The sequence below is a fragment of the Bombina bombina genome, chromosome 1, assembly GCF_027579735.1.
Source record: "Bombina bombina isolate aBomBom1 chromosome 1, aBomBom1.pri, whole genome shotgun sequence".
NCBI classification, from domain to species: Eukaryota; Metazoa; Chordata; class Amphibia; order Anura; family Bombinatoridae; genus Bombina; species Bombina bombina.
This window is the reverse complement of record NC_069499.1, coordinates 527922310-527938835: the sequence shown is the minus strand read 5'-3', so window position 1 is coordinate 527938835 and position 16526 is coordinate 527922310. Positions and strand designations below refer to the sequence as shown.

Here is a 16526-nt window from a genome sequence, read left to right as displayed (position 1 = left end):
AAGTAGGTGTGTTAGAAACATGCATTATACAAACAAGGGGTGTGTCTGCTGTATATTTCTGAATAATCTGTGTGCACTTTAATTTTGCTGTATTTTGATGTATGGTATCCATCCAGAGTAAGACTGTAGCCCTTGAACCTTTTTGTGATAATAATTGTGGTAATTCATTCTGTGAGAGTATATATGTGTTAAACCCAACTATTACCCACATTTGTTAGGCTCACCTAATCATAGTGGTAATTACCATAGGGATCTTTTTTACTCGCAGTGTGTGCTGCAATGGTCTTCTCAGTTGTAGGCCAGTTACCCCGTTGAAGTGAACTAGTGTGTTAGTGCATTTTTAAATTTGATTCCCTTGTATGGAATATACATTGATATTCTCAAACACCTCAGCAGTCCAAACTTTATTTTTTTATTTTCTTTTTGGTATTATAAATTCTGTATTATGTACCAGGCACCTCCACTTGTCTCACTTGCGTTGTATGAATGAGACAAATTGGGTTTGAATTAATATTGATATAGAATTATTTGTTTGTACTCAAGACCTCTTTTTCCTGTGTTATTTTTATTAAACACACACAATCAGACAGAATAAAAATTTGAGCGTTTTATTTAAAGTTATAGACTTGTAGTGCTCTGCATTTATATTTGTTTAAAAAAGATGGTGAACTCTTCTAAATGAGCCAATTCTAGGGTTCACAGCACTCCAGTCAGTGTATCTTCTATACTCTCCAGGTCTCAGGTAATATTGGCGTCCCCTGTAATTGGGCTCTTCATAAAACATCCAGTACCCATCATGCACATTGCAAGAGTGGATTTCATGAAAACGGAATCGATCATAGACATGAGGGCAGTCTTCAGAAAACTCCATCATTTTGCCCTGAAAATCTCCCCGTTCATAGATTTGCATTCTAAATGGACCACGATGCTTAAAAATAAGAAAAATACAATTAGGATATCAGGAAATTTCAAATTTAATGAAACAGTCTCCCATTTTCATAAAGTACCTTAATTTATACTACTTCCCTATCATGTTTTTGTTGTGGTATAACATTATCAATTCTGATATATGCTCACATATCTTCCTATTATTTTCTTAATTATGTTATATTTTCTGTACTTACCTGTAATTCTAATTCTAAATATTTGCATTTAATTTTATTTCTTAACATGTATTAGAACTGACAAGGATATTTGTATTTATTCTCTTTCAAGAAAACATGGAATATATCTGTTTCTTCTGTTTTCTTGACATGGGTATAAGCCATGACGTATGTAATACATTTTGTAGAGAAGAGCTAATATATTTATAGTTATCTTTTTTTAAATAATGACAATTATTTTAAACTAGACACTGAAACTGGAAAATGGTGATTGATTTCCTAGTTAATGACAACATCGATGAAGGTGTGTTGTTTGGTCTTTAAAATACTGTTACACATTTTTTGTTTTTAAAAGGTTCAGTTATAAGGAAACATTCTCATTTCACTCAGGAGCAGATTTCATAGTTCAGCTAAAGGCAAATATATATATATATATATATATATATATATATATATATATATATATATATATATTTAAATACCAGAAGGATTAAAATACTGACAAATGCAAATGATTTCATGAAATGTTTCCAGTTCTTACCAGAGGAGTCAAGCGACATGACCTGATGGAGTCATTAAATCCCATCCATTGCTGAAAGTCAGGATATTCTCCTTTCCAAAGAAAATACTGGTATCCCCTGTAGTTGGCATGTTCATAGAGGATCCAGTTTCCACTATCCACCCGGATGGAGTTGCAGCGGTTGAAATAGGAGGACATGTCAGAACAGTCTGTGCTGCACTCATAGCAGCGACCTTGGAAGTTCTTGTCCTCATAAAAGAAAATCTACAGAAATGTAGAAATTATTATAATATATTAGGTTTTACCTAAATTATTCTAGTTTATGTATTTTAGAAAATAATAAACTTGTGCAGCGCCTAAATATTTGGTTCATTCAAATGTTTCGGAAAAATATTCAGGGAAATGAATTTACCCAAATATTTGTTGGCTAACTATTCAGTATACATTTCATTTGAAGCAAAACAAATACTGAATATGTGTAGAACATTTACATTTGTTTTCATTAAATTAATGTAAATGTTCCAAAGCTACAGGTGAAAAAGTTCATCTGTAGCTTTATGCTTAATTTTAGCACTCTGGAGAGCTACGTTAACCAGTTCATCTTCTTCACAGAGTCCTAGTCGTGCTAATATGAGGCTTAGTGCAGTGGCTCCTAAGGCCTTCACTAAAGGACCTTCTCCTTTATTTAAGACCCTGGGAGCCCCTGTGCCAAGATTTATTTTAGCGCGGCCATGGCCCTGTGAAGAAGAGGATATAGTTAGCATGACTCTCCAGCATGCAAGAGGGAAAAATGTAACCTGTTAAATGTAATTTAAAGTGAATGAATACTGACAAATTTCGTCAGTTTTTTTCGTTGTCTTTAAATATCGTTGGTGCAGTCATTTGGATATTGGTTTAGTTAAAACAAGACAAATATCAGTTTTTGCTATCAATTTGCATTTGTAACAAAACAAAGGCACATCTGACAAAAATAATAAAATTCAACTCTGTGTGGTCCACAACAAAACAGAATATTAAAGTAATGCATTTCCTACCATCTTTTTGGTTTTTCAGTGATGCGGTTTATTAAATATGTTTGGCTATTCTGATGTTTTTCTTCTGCAGTTCTGTAGCTCTACAAATAACTGATAATAATAATAATAATACAGTTCCATTCAATCCTCTTATAGGTGTGATTTATTCATATGCAGTATTTCAAAATAATTAAGAAACAATTACACACACAATTCATACCATAATTAAATTAAAGGGACACTCAAGTCAAAATTAAACTTTTATGATTCAGGTAGAACATGCAATTTTAAACAACTTTCCAATTTACTTCCATTAGCAAAATGTGCACAGTCTTCTTATATTTAAACTTTTTAAGTCACCACTCCAGCTCCTACTGAGCGTGTGCAAGAATTCACATAATATAAGTATATGCATTTGTAATTGGCTGATGGCTGTCACATGATAAAGGAGCAGTGAAAATAAACATGTCTTTGAAATTTGTCAGGAAAAAAAAAATCTACTACTCATTTGAAGGTCAGAATAAGTGCTATTGCATTGCCGTTTATCATGCATGTGTTGTTCACAGCTGGCCACCTAACATAGGAGTCAATAACAATGCTTTAGAAAAGTTTATCTAATGATTATTAAATTATATATTTACAAAAATCCCTCTTGAACCTATTACAATCAGACCGTTTCAACACTTTTTAACATTATTTTTTTAAAATAGCAAATTAACTAAAAAATAGTCCCAACATGTAAAAGTCCCGTTTCTACTGATAACAATTGTCAAACATTATCTACACTTAAACTGATATTTACAAAATATTGTTTGCCGTTATCATAAACAAGATTGTGATTAACCTTAATACATTAATATTAATCTGAGAAGAGCATTGTGTCTTAGACATAGTTTCACTAAGGTGAGAAACAGAAAAATAAAACAGTGCAGCTGAGAACAAACATAACTCAGAAGCTTGTTCTGTGCAGCTGTGGCTAAATCTAGAGCAGCCTTTCTTTACTCAGTTATATATTGTATTTCCCATAGGAGAATGCTCCTTGTAGTACATAAACCTTGTCCAAACAAAAAAGGATAGCACGGAAAAAATGTCAGTTATTCCCTGATCTTATCCAGAGATAAGATTTGTCCTCTATAGGCTTTGACAGTTGAGTTACTCCTTTATCCATTCAGATAGGTAAGGTGTTAATATATGACATTCACTATTATTCTTAGGGGAAAAGTCTTCAAGTTAATTTGTGTAGAAGAATAAGGTGCCTTACTTGTTCTAGATTGTACCCATCCTCTCTTATCCTACATGTGATTTTGAATAGAACTTTCCTATATTGTATCAGATGCTCTATACTAACAAGACTTTATGATCTCAAAGGTACTAGTTAATTTTTCTGAATGGAGAATTTGCAAACATTTGTTTTGTACTGTGGGGCTTTTCTCAGTGACTATGAAGCTAAAATCCTTTATGCGCAATGGTCAACTAAAAAACATAATTTGCCAGTGAAATAAGTCCCTCCCATTTCTAATCTATTTTAAGAAGCTGGTCTACAAGATCTTACATACATTAGTAAAATTCCCCACAGACTAACAAAAATTGCTAGTGTTGTTTTTTTATCACTGATAAAAATGTGTATAACATTTATCAATTTTACTTTTTTTTTTAATAAATAGGTTATATATTTATATTCCAAGTTGTATTGCATGGTTTTATACAAATGGGAACAAGAAGTAAAAAAAATAATATTGACTGATTAGGTAATTATATAAAAAGCATATTAAAATATTACCCTAAAGTAAATATGATAACATAAATTATGGTATTTTTTAACAAGTAGAATTATTGCTTTACACCATTTCAGAGTATCAATATTAAAGAAAATAAGCAATATTAAAATGCTAAAAAATGTGCAGTTGTTTTGTAATTGTTACTAATTATTTTTCATTGTGAATAGAAAGGTTAGTAACTAGAGTAGAAAAAAAGCCAATTTACCTAGGTAGACCACTAGGATAAAATAAAAAGAATATATTCTGCACATTATTTAATTATTAGTTTGTTTTTTTATGAGATATAGTTATACATTGGAAAAAGACTCAACGCATTATCTTACCTTTCCCATTTTGGATGTTGTGTTCATACAAGATTTGTTCACTGGTGAGAAGGGAAAGTCATTATATATGTGCTGTTTTGCTGATGGCTGCATACATTGAGTCTAGCATTTACCTTTTTTCTGTTTAGTAAGGAAAATGTACAGATCTTTTGTCTGTTACTTTGTGGTCTTTGCGTGCGACTATTGTTTTAGCATGCTTACATGCACTTACATCGCATAGTTTTACCTATAGAACTACAGAAAAGCCTGAATGAGCCTATTATTTCACTCAATGAATAGGTGAAAATAACTGCACAAAAGAAATGATACATTTAGCCTATGTGTATCAATTCAATGTTTCATATGTTCAATCAAAGTACCAAATTAATACTCAGAGACTTATCTAATATATAACTTTTTAGGGATGTAGCAAGTGTCAAAGACAAAAGGGATAAGCAAAACCTTAAAATTGGGAATTTATAAAATAAAAATTAAGCGCTAGTTGAGTGTGTAAAAAATTATATATTTGAAGCAATTGTTAAATTGTGTGAGTCTATTCTGGAACTGCTATCAATTTATGTTGATGAGTTTGATTAGTCAGATTTTTATTTTATTTGCTAGCAAAAATGTTGAAGAATTAAATGAAGAAGAACATTTCAAAAAGATTTCTCTAAATTAGACAGATTTATGAACAACCCACTGTCATCGCCTATGACCGTGCTAGTAATGCTTATTGTTTCCACAATGGGTAATGTATGCTTTTTTTTAATAATAATAATGCACAATTAACTTACCCAATTATATTATGCTCCATTTGTATTTTATTTGTTATATTCTACTACAATTCTGCCCCTAAAATCAGATGGAGAACAGACATGATTAGACTACTATTATTATTATTATTATTATACATTATTTATGAAGCACAAACATATTCCGCAGCGCTGTCCATGGGTACAATTAATTTAAATAAAACAATGATATAAAACTTGTAAGAGACAGGACAATATTTTTAAAACACATACAGGAGGAATCGAGGGCCCTATTCCCGTGGGAACTTACAATCTAGTAGGGTAGGAGGTTGAGAAACATGAGGTGAAGACTGCAAGATTGAGAGAGATGTTAATGCTGAGTTAGATGAGGGAAATGTTAGGTAAGTGGAATTAATTTATTATTGAGTTGGGTGGTAGGCTTCTCTGAACAAAAAAAGTCTTCAGAGAGCATTTAAAGGAAGAAAGATTAGGGCAAAGCCTGAGAGCACGAGGGAGAGTGTTTCAGAGGGTAGGTGCTGCATGACAGAAGTCCTGCAGTCTAGCATGGGAAGAGGTGATAGTTGAAGATGCAAGGAGCAGGTCATTGTTGGATCTTAGTGGGCGGGCTGGAGTATACTTGTTTATTAAAGAGGATAGGTAGTGGGGAGTGGCAGAGCTTTGTATGTAAGGGTGGGAATTTTGAATTTAATTCTGATGTGAATAGGAAGCCAATGAAGGGACTCGCAGAGAGGTGCAGCAGATACAGAGCGACGGGAAAGGTGATTAGCCTGGCAGAGGCATTTAGGATGGATTGAAGGGTGGAGAGGCGGGAAAGAGGAAGGCCAGTAAGTAGGTTATTGCAGTAGTCAAGTCGGAAATAACAAGGGAGTGGATTATTTGCTTTGTGGTGTTAGCGTGCAGAAAAGGGCAAATCTTGGAAATATTGTGTAGGTGGTTGTGGCAGGATGAAGAAAGTGATTGAATGTGGAGTACGAAGGATAGATTTGAGTCAAGTGTAACTCCGAGGCAGCAGACTTGGGGCGATGGGGAAATGGTGATGCCGTCGACAGGGATAGAAAAGTCAGACGTCAGCGTAGAGCTTGGGGGGAGGGGGGGATTAGAAGGAGCTCAATCTTGGACATGTTAATTTTATGTGGTGAGAGGCCATGCAGAAAGAAATACCAGATAAGCAGTCACTGACATGTGAAAGGACAGAGGGAGAGAGAGCAGGAGTGGAGAGGTAGATCTGGGTGTCATCAGCATAGAGGTGATATTTGAAGCCATAACTGTTGATAAGTTTACCCAGTGAAGAAGTATAAATGGAGAAGAGTAGAGGACCCAGAACAGATCCTTGAGGTACTCCAACAGAGGCATTGGAGAGAAGGAGTCACCCACAAATGACACAGAAAAAGACCTGTGAGAAAGATAGGAGTGAATCCAAGAAAGAGCACTGTCACAGAGGCCAAAATAGCTAAGGATCTGTAGGAGAAGGGGGTGCTCAACTGTGTCAAAGGCAGCTGAGTCAAGTAAGATGAGTATAGAGAAGTAGCTATTACTTTTAGCAGAGAGAAAATTGTTAGTAACCTTGGTAAGGGCAGTCTCAGTAAAGTGTTTGGGATAGAACCCAGATTGCAGGGGGTCAAGCAAGGAGTTGGTGGACAGGAAGTTTGTTAGGCGATTGTAAACTAGTTTTTCAAGGACTTTTGATGTTAATGGAAGCAATGATATGGGGCGGTAGCTTTCAGGAGAATTAGGGTCAAGGGATGTTTTTTTGAGTATGGGAGTTACTTTTGCATGTTTGAAAGAAGATGGGAATGAACCGGTAGAAAGAGATAGGTTGAAGATGTGAGTAAGAACAGGAGTGACGGTGGAAGACAGGGAAGGTATTAGATGGGAAGGGATAGGGTTGAGTGGGCAGGTAGTGAGGTGTGAGGAAGATAGTAAGGATGAAACTTCATTCTCAGTAGCTGGCTGGAAGATGCAGAGGGTGACAGAGGGAGTAACTGTGTCTGTTGTTGGAAGATTGCAGGTTGGTGTTGAGATGTTGCTTCAGATAGTACGTGTTTTGTTTAAAAAGTAGTCTACCAGGTCTTGAGCACTAAAGACAGACAGGGGGTGTGGAGCAGGTGGGTAGAGAAGAGAGTTAAAGGTGGAGAAGAGTTGTTTAGGGTTTGAGGAAAGAGTAGATATGAGAGAAGAGAAGTAGGTTTGGTTGGCTAAGTGAAGGGCAGAATTGTATGAACGAAGAATAAACTTATAATGTATGAAATCAGGTTCAGAGTGAGTTTTCCTCCAGACATGCTCAGCAGTACGGGAGCATTTTTGCAAATAACATGTTTGTTGAGAGTGCCAGGGCTGTAACTGACGGTGTGATGTTTTGAGCAGTCGGGGAGGGGCAAGTGTGACTAGTGCAGAGGACTACTAGATTACAGCTTTTCAAATAATTTATTTGAAATAAAATACTGAAATGAACTGTTTCCAATATTATTATCACTTTTAAGAATATAACTTCACATGGTACGTTTCTAAAAACAGATAAATGTAACTGTAATAATATATATAGGCATTTTCAACTGAAATTCCCACCTACCAGTCAGTTAGAAGTGGTGATTTTTTAACTACCTTATTCTCCATTGTATTTGGTAATATAAAAATACAAAATGTATATGACTTTACAAAAAAGTACTTTAATAGTAAAATAATAGATATTAACCCCTTAATGACCACAGCACTTCCATTTTCTGTCCATTTGGGACCAAGGCTATTTTTACATTTTTGCAGTGTTTGTGTTTAGCTGTAATTTTCCTCTTACTCATTTACTGTACCCACACATATTATATACCGTTTTTCTCGCCATAAAATGGACTTTCTGAAGATACCATTATTTTCATCATATCTTATAATTTACTAGAAAAAAAAAAAAAATATGAGGAAAAAATTGAAAAAAACCTTTTCTAACTTTGACCCCCAAAATCTGTTACACATCTACAACCACAAAAAAAGCACCCATGCTAAATAGTTTCTAAATTTTGTTTAAAGTTTAGAAATACTCAATGTTTACGTGTTCTTTGCTTTGTTTGCAAGTTATAAGGCAATAAATACAAGTAGTACTTTGCTATTTTCAAACCACTTTTTTTTTTAAATTAGCGCTAGTTACATTGGAACACTGATATCTTTCAGGAATCCCTGAATATCCCTTGACATGTATATATTTTTTTTTAGAAGACATCCTAAAGTATTGATCTAGGCACATTTTGGTAAATTTCATGCCACCATTTCACCGCCAAATGCGATCAAATAAAAAAAATTGTTCCCTTTTTCACAAACTTTTTCACAAACTTTAGGTTTCTCACTTAAATTATTTACAAACAGCTTGTGCAATTATGGCACAAATGGTTGTAAATGCTTTTCTGGGATCCCCTTTGTTCAGAAATAGCAGACATATATGGCTTTGGCATTGCATTTTGGTAATTAGAAGGCCGCTAAATGCCGCTGCGCATCACATGTGTATTATGGCTAGCAGTAAAGGGGTTAATTAGGTAGCTTGTAGGGAGCTTGCAGGATTAATTTTAGCTTTAGTGTAGAGATCAGCCTCCCACCTGACACATCCCACCCCCTTATACCTCTCAAACAACTCTCTTCCCTCCCCCACCCCACAATTGTCGCCGCCATTTTAAGTACTGGCAGAAAGTCTGCCAGTTCTAAAATAAAAGCTATCTTAGGTGTAGGTGTAGGATCCCCCCTTAGCCCCCAACCTCCCTGATCCCCCCAAACAGCTCTCTAACTCTCCCCCTCTACCTTATTGGGAGTCATCTTGGGTACTGGCAGCTGTCTGCCAGTACCCAATTTAGAATAAAATACATTTTTTTTCTTTTTTTTTCTGTAGTGTAGCTTCCCCCCCAAAGACCAACCCCCCACCACCTCACAGATCCCTTAGATCCTTTTTTTATTTATTCCCTCTCCCCTTTCTCTCACTTATTAACATAATTTTTTTCTGTAGTGTAGTGGTTCCCACCCGCTCCCTCCCTGTGCATGCACCCGGCCGCCACCCCCGTGCATGTGCGCGCATCCGTGCGTGCCCCTGGTGACCCCGCCCCCCTCTCACTGAAAGAAGCCATCGATGGCCGCCCACCCGCCTCCCACATCGGCTCCCACCCACCAACGATTGCGGCCATCGATGTCCGGTGCAGAGAGGGCCACAGAGTGTTTGTTACAATGTTGCAGGTGTGGAGGCGGTGTTTGTGCTTACCTTTATAGGGTCCTGCAGCAGTGAGACCGGTCTCTTCCTGTTCCAGACTTCAAGGAGAAAGTTTCTTTCGTGACCTGGACAGATCTTGGATAATGGAGAGAGCCAGGAGGAAGGTGATGCCCCCGAAGAGGTTTCGCAAAGTGGTGGAGCTGACGGCGAGGAAGAAGGGACCTGCTGGAAGGAGAGAAGAGCATGTGTCAGATAATGTTGTACCCCCTACCCCCCAAAAGACCCCCCCATGAGGAGATTTAATAAAGGGAGACAGGCAGGGGAAGGGGTGGCAGCATGTGGGAGCTGGGCCCAGGCTACTGGAGGGGAGGTGGCTGCACAAGGCCCCATGCGGCTGCAGCTAGCAGAGGGTATGGACGCCCCTAATTTGGGTCAGGCAGGGGTTAATGTGGCCTCAGTAGGCCTGGTGATGCAGGGGGAGAGGCCAGGAGAGGTAGCAGCTGCGGCGTTGCCAACATTGCCACCGGCGGCCATGGCAGCAGTCCTGGCCCTTGCCCAATCTCTGGCTACTGTAATAAGCCCTGCTACTCGAGATCAGGGCCAGGATGCTCTGGTGGCTGACGGTGGAGCGGGCGGCATGGTGCGGCCTTCTAGGCAGGCTGAGGAGCGCAGTGAGGCAAGGGACTACCCCTCACGCGGCGGATCCCGCAAGACTTCCTCCTTGAGATTATCGAGTGAGAAAGATTGTGGCCGCCATTTTGGATTGAGGGGTGAGGCTTCGCGGATGGGGCTCAGTGTGCGGCTGCAGGGCACTTACTGGAGGGCGGCTCAGAGAGAATGATGGTTGCGGGGGGGATTCGGATGGCCCACATATGAGACCCATAGAGACGAGGATAAATACAGCAGGCTCAAGGGAGTGCGCTAGAGGCAGGAGAGCTGTGTGTGCATTCAGGGGCACAATGGTGCACGTTACGCAGTTTCAGGCAAGGGCACAAATGGTGCATGATGATGCGAGAATGGGGAGCGCCACTGACAGGGGCGATGGTATGGGTGTTGCAGTAGACAGGGTTACTGAGGATATCATTAAGAGAGCTGTACAGGCAGCATTGCAGGACGCAGGTAGGCTGCATGCCTCCCCTGGGTTTAGTGAACATGCCCAGGAGGGGTTAAGCCAGGAGGAGATGATCAGGAGGGCTGTTTCCACAGCTTTGGGAATGAATGTAATGGTGTAAGTAAGGGGGATGAGGGCAAATGTACGTTTTGGGGACTCATTCATGGACCAGAGTACTCCCCAAGTTGTTTTGTCTCCGCAGGTGCGCGAAAAGGATACAGCAGCTGCGGTTTCAGGAACATCTAGGGCACTAGCGGTGGCTGGGCCCAGCAGGGAGCCGGCAACAGAGAGAGGAGCAGCGCTACAGGCTTCATGGAAAGGAGAGCAGCCGGCGAACTGTGAGTACCACGCACCTGACATTACACACGCTGACACAGGGTCATCCACTAGCGGGTCAGGCTCAGATAGTGGGGAGGACTTAGGTCTAGTGGGTAAGGGCCAGAGGAGGATGTTCAGGTGGATTAAAAAAATGGCGGCTGGGCAGGCAAAGGCCAAGTCTGGGCCCCAAGTTTCAGGGGAGAGCATGGTAGGGGCAACGGGACCTGGGGTCACCACACCAGGACAGGTTCCACGTAGGGTGGCGGTGCAGGGGGATACATATCCCTGTCTGGTGCACTCTTTATATGGCCATCTCAAGATGAGAGTAATCAAGAAAATCCAGGAGGGGCGATATGTTAAAGTTTTTGAACTCTTCTTGAATGCGTTTAGACCAAAGGAACGGGCAGCAGATGGCACAGGCCCCAAAAAGGTGCGCAGGCCGGAGACCTATGAAGAATGGTTAAAATGCTTCAGGGTGCTGGCGGCGTGCTACATGGATAGGTGGCCCCTGCAGGGGCACAACCTATTCAAATATCAAGATACTATCGAAGATATACACAATAGATTCAAGGAAGGGGCATAGCGTTATTATGACATGGCCTTCTGTAGAAAGATGGTAGGAAACCCGTTGCTGCATTTCGGTACGCAGGACATGCACCTCTGGTCAAAGTTGGGGTTGGAGGGGAATTCCTCTTCCCCTGGACCAGCTCGGTTGGGATTGGGGAAGCAGGGGACGTGACTAAGTAAACAGGGTAGGGAGTGCTGGAAATTCCAGGACAGGCAATGCCAACGAGGAAGCAGTTGTTCCTTTCGGCACATATGCAAGTTCTGCAGTGGCCCTCACCCGGGAGTCGAGTGTGGCAAAAGAAAAGAGCAGGGACAGGCCAAACCCCCACCCAAGTCAGGAGTTGGTGTCAAGGGCCCCAACTCCACTTAAGCTTGCGGCCATGGGAACATGGCTGGACAACTACCCAGACCAGGAAGCAGCGGGGCTGATAAGATCTGGGTTGGAGAAGGGGTTTTGGATTCCGCTGTTAGGTAAAGTAATGGGGTCTCCTGTGCATATGAACTTGAAGACGGCATACGAGTTCCCAGGGGTGGTTAGGGAGAAACTGGCGAAGTAGGTGGCAATGGGCAGGGTGTCGGGCCCATTTACAGCTCCCCGTTGGAGGAGCTGGTTGTCTCCCCGCTTTGGGTTGTACCCAAGAAGGAAGCGGGGAAGTTCAGATTGATCCATCATCTCTCATTTCCGAAAGGGGAGTCAGTTAATGTAAGGGTTACTGTCTCTTTAAGGCTGTTGTGCATGTGAATTCTCATCTCATTGGTTACCTCCTCTATATATTTCATCATTTCCTGCTGCACTTTGCTTAGTATTTTGGTAGTAAGACTACATTTAAACCTGAGCTAAACTTAAGGATATCTTTACATTTTTCCAGCCTGACTCATAGCATTTGTGGCAAACTGAACTAACTTTTACATTCTGGGAAGCTTGCCAACACTCTCATACAAAGTATCCAGTTACGGACTCACTTCAAGCATAACCTAGGATTGATACAAATGTTGCAATTTCCTTGCTACGGAGCTCTCAATGTGTTTCAATAAAGTGCCTGTAAATATTTCCCTGCATTTCCACTGACAACTTGGACATTATACACTGAAACTGAATAGAGATTGGAATTCAAAGACTCCTCAGCTGCAGTAAGGACACTCCTCAATTCAGCTGACCACAGGATTGGAAATCCCATCAAGCTGCAAGTAGTTTCATTTTCACTTCTCACTGTTTGTGACACGCTGTTCAGCAGCACTTATCTCACAGAGACTGTTTCATGAAATTACTCTCATGCTGTGAATGCTTGTCAGTTATTTACCTAACTAAGAGGAGCTGCAACCTATCTCACTATACTCCTGGGTACTTCTTCATGCTGTGTGTGCTTGTCAGTTATTTACCTAACTAAGAGGAGCTGCAACCTAACTCACTATATACTCCTGGGTATTTCTCCATGCTGTGTGTGCTTGTCAGATATTATCCTAACTAAGAGGTAGTGCTAGTATATATAAGCTCCTACAAAACAAGAGCTATTCTTAAGAGACTCAGTTCCTAGTATAACCACTCCTGTCAAATCAGTTATTCCATTTACGAATACATTGATTCTAAAGCCCATATTGAGGGTTACTTACCAGCTTATCAATTCACTATACATCTTGAATTTCACTCCATTCATAGTGAGATTCCAATGCTCTAGTGATACAAACCATTATTTAAGCAACTTAATCTGCAATTGTGTTCCAATTCTATATACAAAACTATCTAACTATAAATACCCTAACAGTTAATGACGCTATTGACCCGGAACTGAGCTCGGTGCATTATCAGTCCTTCGATGATGCGCTAGGGGTAGTCAGGGAATGCGGCCCGGGGGCACTCATGGCAAAGATGGACATTGAGTCCGCTTTTCGATTACTGCTGTTACAGCCGTCAGCCTTCAGGCTGATGGGGATGAAGTTTGAGGGCTCCTATTATGTGGACAGATGTTTACTGATGGGGTGCTCTCTGTCCTGTGCTCTGTTTGAGTGTTTTAGTTCCTTCCCCCACTGGGTAGTGCAGAAGTCATAGGGAGGAGGGTCGGTGGCCCACTACCTGGATGATTTTCTGTTGGTGGGTAGAGCAGGTGGCACTGAGTGCCACAGGCTCATGGAGGTAATGAAGGATATGATGGCAAGGTTCAGGGTTCCGCTCGCGGGGGAGAAAACACAGCGTCCCTGCACGTGTCTGATGTTTCTTGGGATAGAGATTGACATGGTCAGCGTGGTTTGTAGACTACCGAAAGACAAGGTGTCTCATATGCTGCAACTGGTGCAGGAGGTGCGCAGGCCTCCTTAACTTCGCGGGACGGGCCATACCTATGGGTAGGGTCTTTAGCCGCCATTTGGAATGCCAGTTAAAGGGTCCACCAGGGCAGGTTAAGTTGGCTAGGGTCTCGGCGGAAGTAAAGGAGGATCTAGATGTGTGGGTGGAGTTTCTGGTGCATTTCAATGGTGTGTGTATCTGGAGGCACCCCCCCAGTTTCAAACCAGACGTTGCACCTATTTACGGACGCAGCAGGCAGTTTTGGCTACGGGGCATACCTGGACGGCCAGTGGAGTGCAGCTCCGTGGCCCCAGGAGTGGATAGCTGCGGGTGTTACAAGGAACCTGATGCTGTTGGAACTTTATCCAATTGTGGTGGCAGTGGAGATTTGGGGTAAGCTGTTAGCCAATAGGTCGGTGGTGTTTTGGACGGACAATATGAGTGTGGTGTACGCCATTTATAAATTGTCCGCCTCATCACCGGGGGTGGTGCAGTATCTTAGATATTTGGTGTTGCGCTGTTTACAGCACAACATTTGCTTTACAGCCAAACACGTCCCGGGAGTGCAGAACGTTGATGCACTCTCTCGATTTAATTGGGAGCAGTTTAGGAAGGCGGCACCCAGGGCGGAAAAAGACATGCCCACCTTTTCTTTGGCAGCTGTTGGAGGTTAGGAAGGCATCCTCCCCTTAATCAGAGCATTGTTGGCACCGAGAATGTGGACAGCTTACTCGAGCCACTTGTAGAAAAATGGGAGGCGTTCTGTCATCAGAGAGGCATGCAGGTACAGAGGGCTTCTCAGTTGCAGGTGCTTGACTGGTTAGCGGTTCTGAGGCAGGAAGGGGTCAGTAGAATGAGGGCAGGGAGCAGGTTGTCTGCTATAGCCTTCTTCAACAAAGCGTTGGGGTACACTGATCATTCTAAAACGTTTTTAGTCAGGTAAGTGTTGAAAGGGTGGGGTAGGGTCGATCCCTGTCCTGTGGATCGGAGGGAGCCCATCACTCCACTTCGGCTCAGAAAGCTGGCTTTGGAGTTGAATTCAGTTTGTACGTCAGATTACGAGAAAATACTTTTCAAGGCCGCATTTGCCCTAGCATTTGAGGGGGCACTACGCCTTGGGGAGTTGGTGTCATCTTCCAAGGTGAAGGGTAAAGGGGGTATCCTTGCAGACCACATACGTTCGTCGGATGGGGGACTGCTTTTGTTGATACCGCGGTCAAAGACGGATCAAGAGGAGAGAGGGATTTGGTTGCCTCTGGCAAAGCACCAGTTTGTGGAGTGCTGTCCAGTGCACTGCGTGGATGATTTCTGTAAAATTAGGTCGGTGGCCACAGCAATTTCTGGTACATGAGGACAGTAGTGCCTTGTGGGTTTTCCAGTTCCATAGGGTCCTGGCTAAAGCGGCGGGGAAGAATCAGAGCAGCTACCAGTGCAGCAGCTCAGGGAGCCTCCACGCAGGAAATCAAGCGCATAGGGAGATGGAAGGCCGATATAAAACATACATTAGGCCGATAAAAGATACATAAAAAAAAAAAAAAGAGAGAGAGTTTTTGTTTTAATGGGAGGGAGAAACTTGGCAGTAGTTCGGCTGCACGTGGGGGTTTTTCATTAGTCAAAGTGTTAGTGGGGGCAGCTAGGTGGGTGCCCTTGGGAACTGGTAATAGGGGTTAATGTGGTTTACTCATGTTTTACCAGGTACGATAGGTGGAAATTCCCCTCCAGTTCGTGTGTGGATAGTAGGCCACTCCTTTATCCACTGGGCGTCCATCAGGGCGTTTTGTGGTCTTCGGAAGGTAAGCAACTTGGATTTTCAACGTCCAGGGCCAACTTCCACTGGTTAGGGTGCAGGGGACTTTCATGGGCAGATTTGCCAACTCTTTTGCAAGAGGCACACCAGAGGTGGGGGCAGCCTAACATCTTAGTGCTGCACCTGGGAGGGAACAATTTGGGGTCGTTGCCCGTTTTAGACCTCATTAAGAGGATGGTAGCTGATTTAAAATGGGTGCACACCTGGTTGAAGGACGTAAAGCTGGGATGGTCGAATGTGGTTGCTCGACTACATTGGAGGCATATAGTGACCCAAAAGGCAGCTTATATGTGAGGAAGAAAGTCAACAGGGAGTTGGGTAGGACGGTCACGGCCTTGGGGGGCTTCGTAATTAGACACAAAGCAATAACAGCTGACAGAAAGGACCTATTTCTCCCTGATGGCGTCCACCTAGCGGACGCTGGGCTGGATTTGTTTCTGAAAGACATCAGAGGAGCGCTTTTAAGGATATTCTGAGTGTGCTATAAAAAAATAAATTATATTATAGTTGAGGGTAAAAAATAGGTGCCTGTTGGCTTAAGTGGTGGCAAGAGTATGCCTGGCTCTTGTGGCGGGTGGTCAAGGCCCTGGGGAGCGGGCACAGGGAGAGAAGAGTGACGGTCTAAAAAGAGGGAGGGGTGACGCCCACTTGGTCTGACCTAGGGGTCCTCTCCCTTGTAGACGCAGGCTGAAGATCTCTAAACTTCACAGCTCTCTCCCGGTGCCATTGGGCGTGAACAGCCGGGTGTCATGCCGCAAAGATCGAAAGGGGCCTTG

General features: G+C 41.9%; 1 protein-coding gene across 1 annotated transcript; it reads right to left on the bottom strand.

Moving 5' to 3' along the window:
• Window positions 1-652: 652 nt before the first annotated feature.
• On the bottom strand, window positions 653-4746 carry LOC128638568 (gamma-crystallin-3-like). The gene is made up of 3 exons (XM_053690606.1): window positions 4738-4746; window positions 1645-1887; window positions 653-928 (listed from the first exon to the last, which is right to left on the bottom strand). The coding sequence occupies exons 1-3, from the start codon at window positions 4744-4746 to the stop codon at window positions 653-655; spliced, it is 528 nt and encodes a 175-aa protein (XP_053546581.1).
• Between the last annotated feature and the right edge of the window lie 11780 nt (window positions 4747-16526).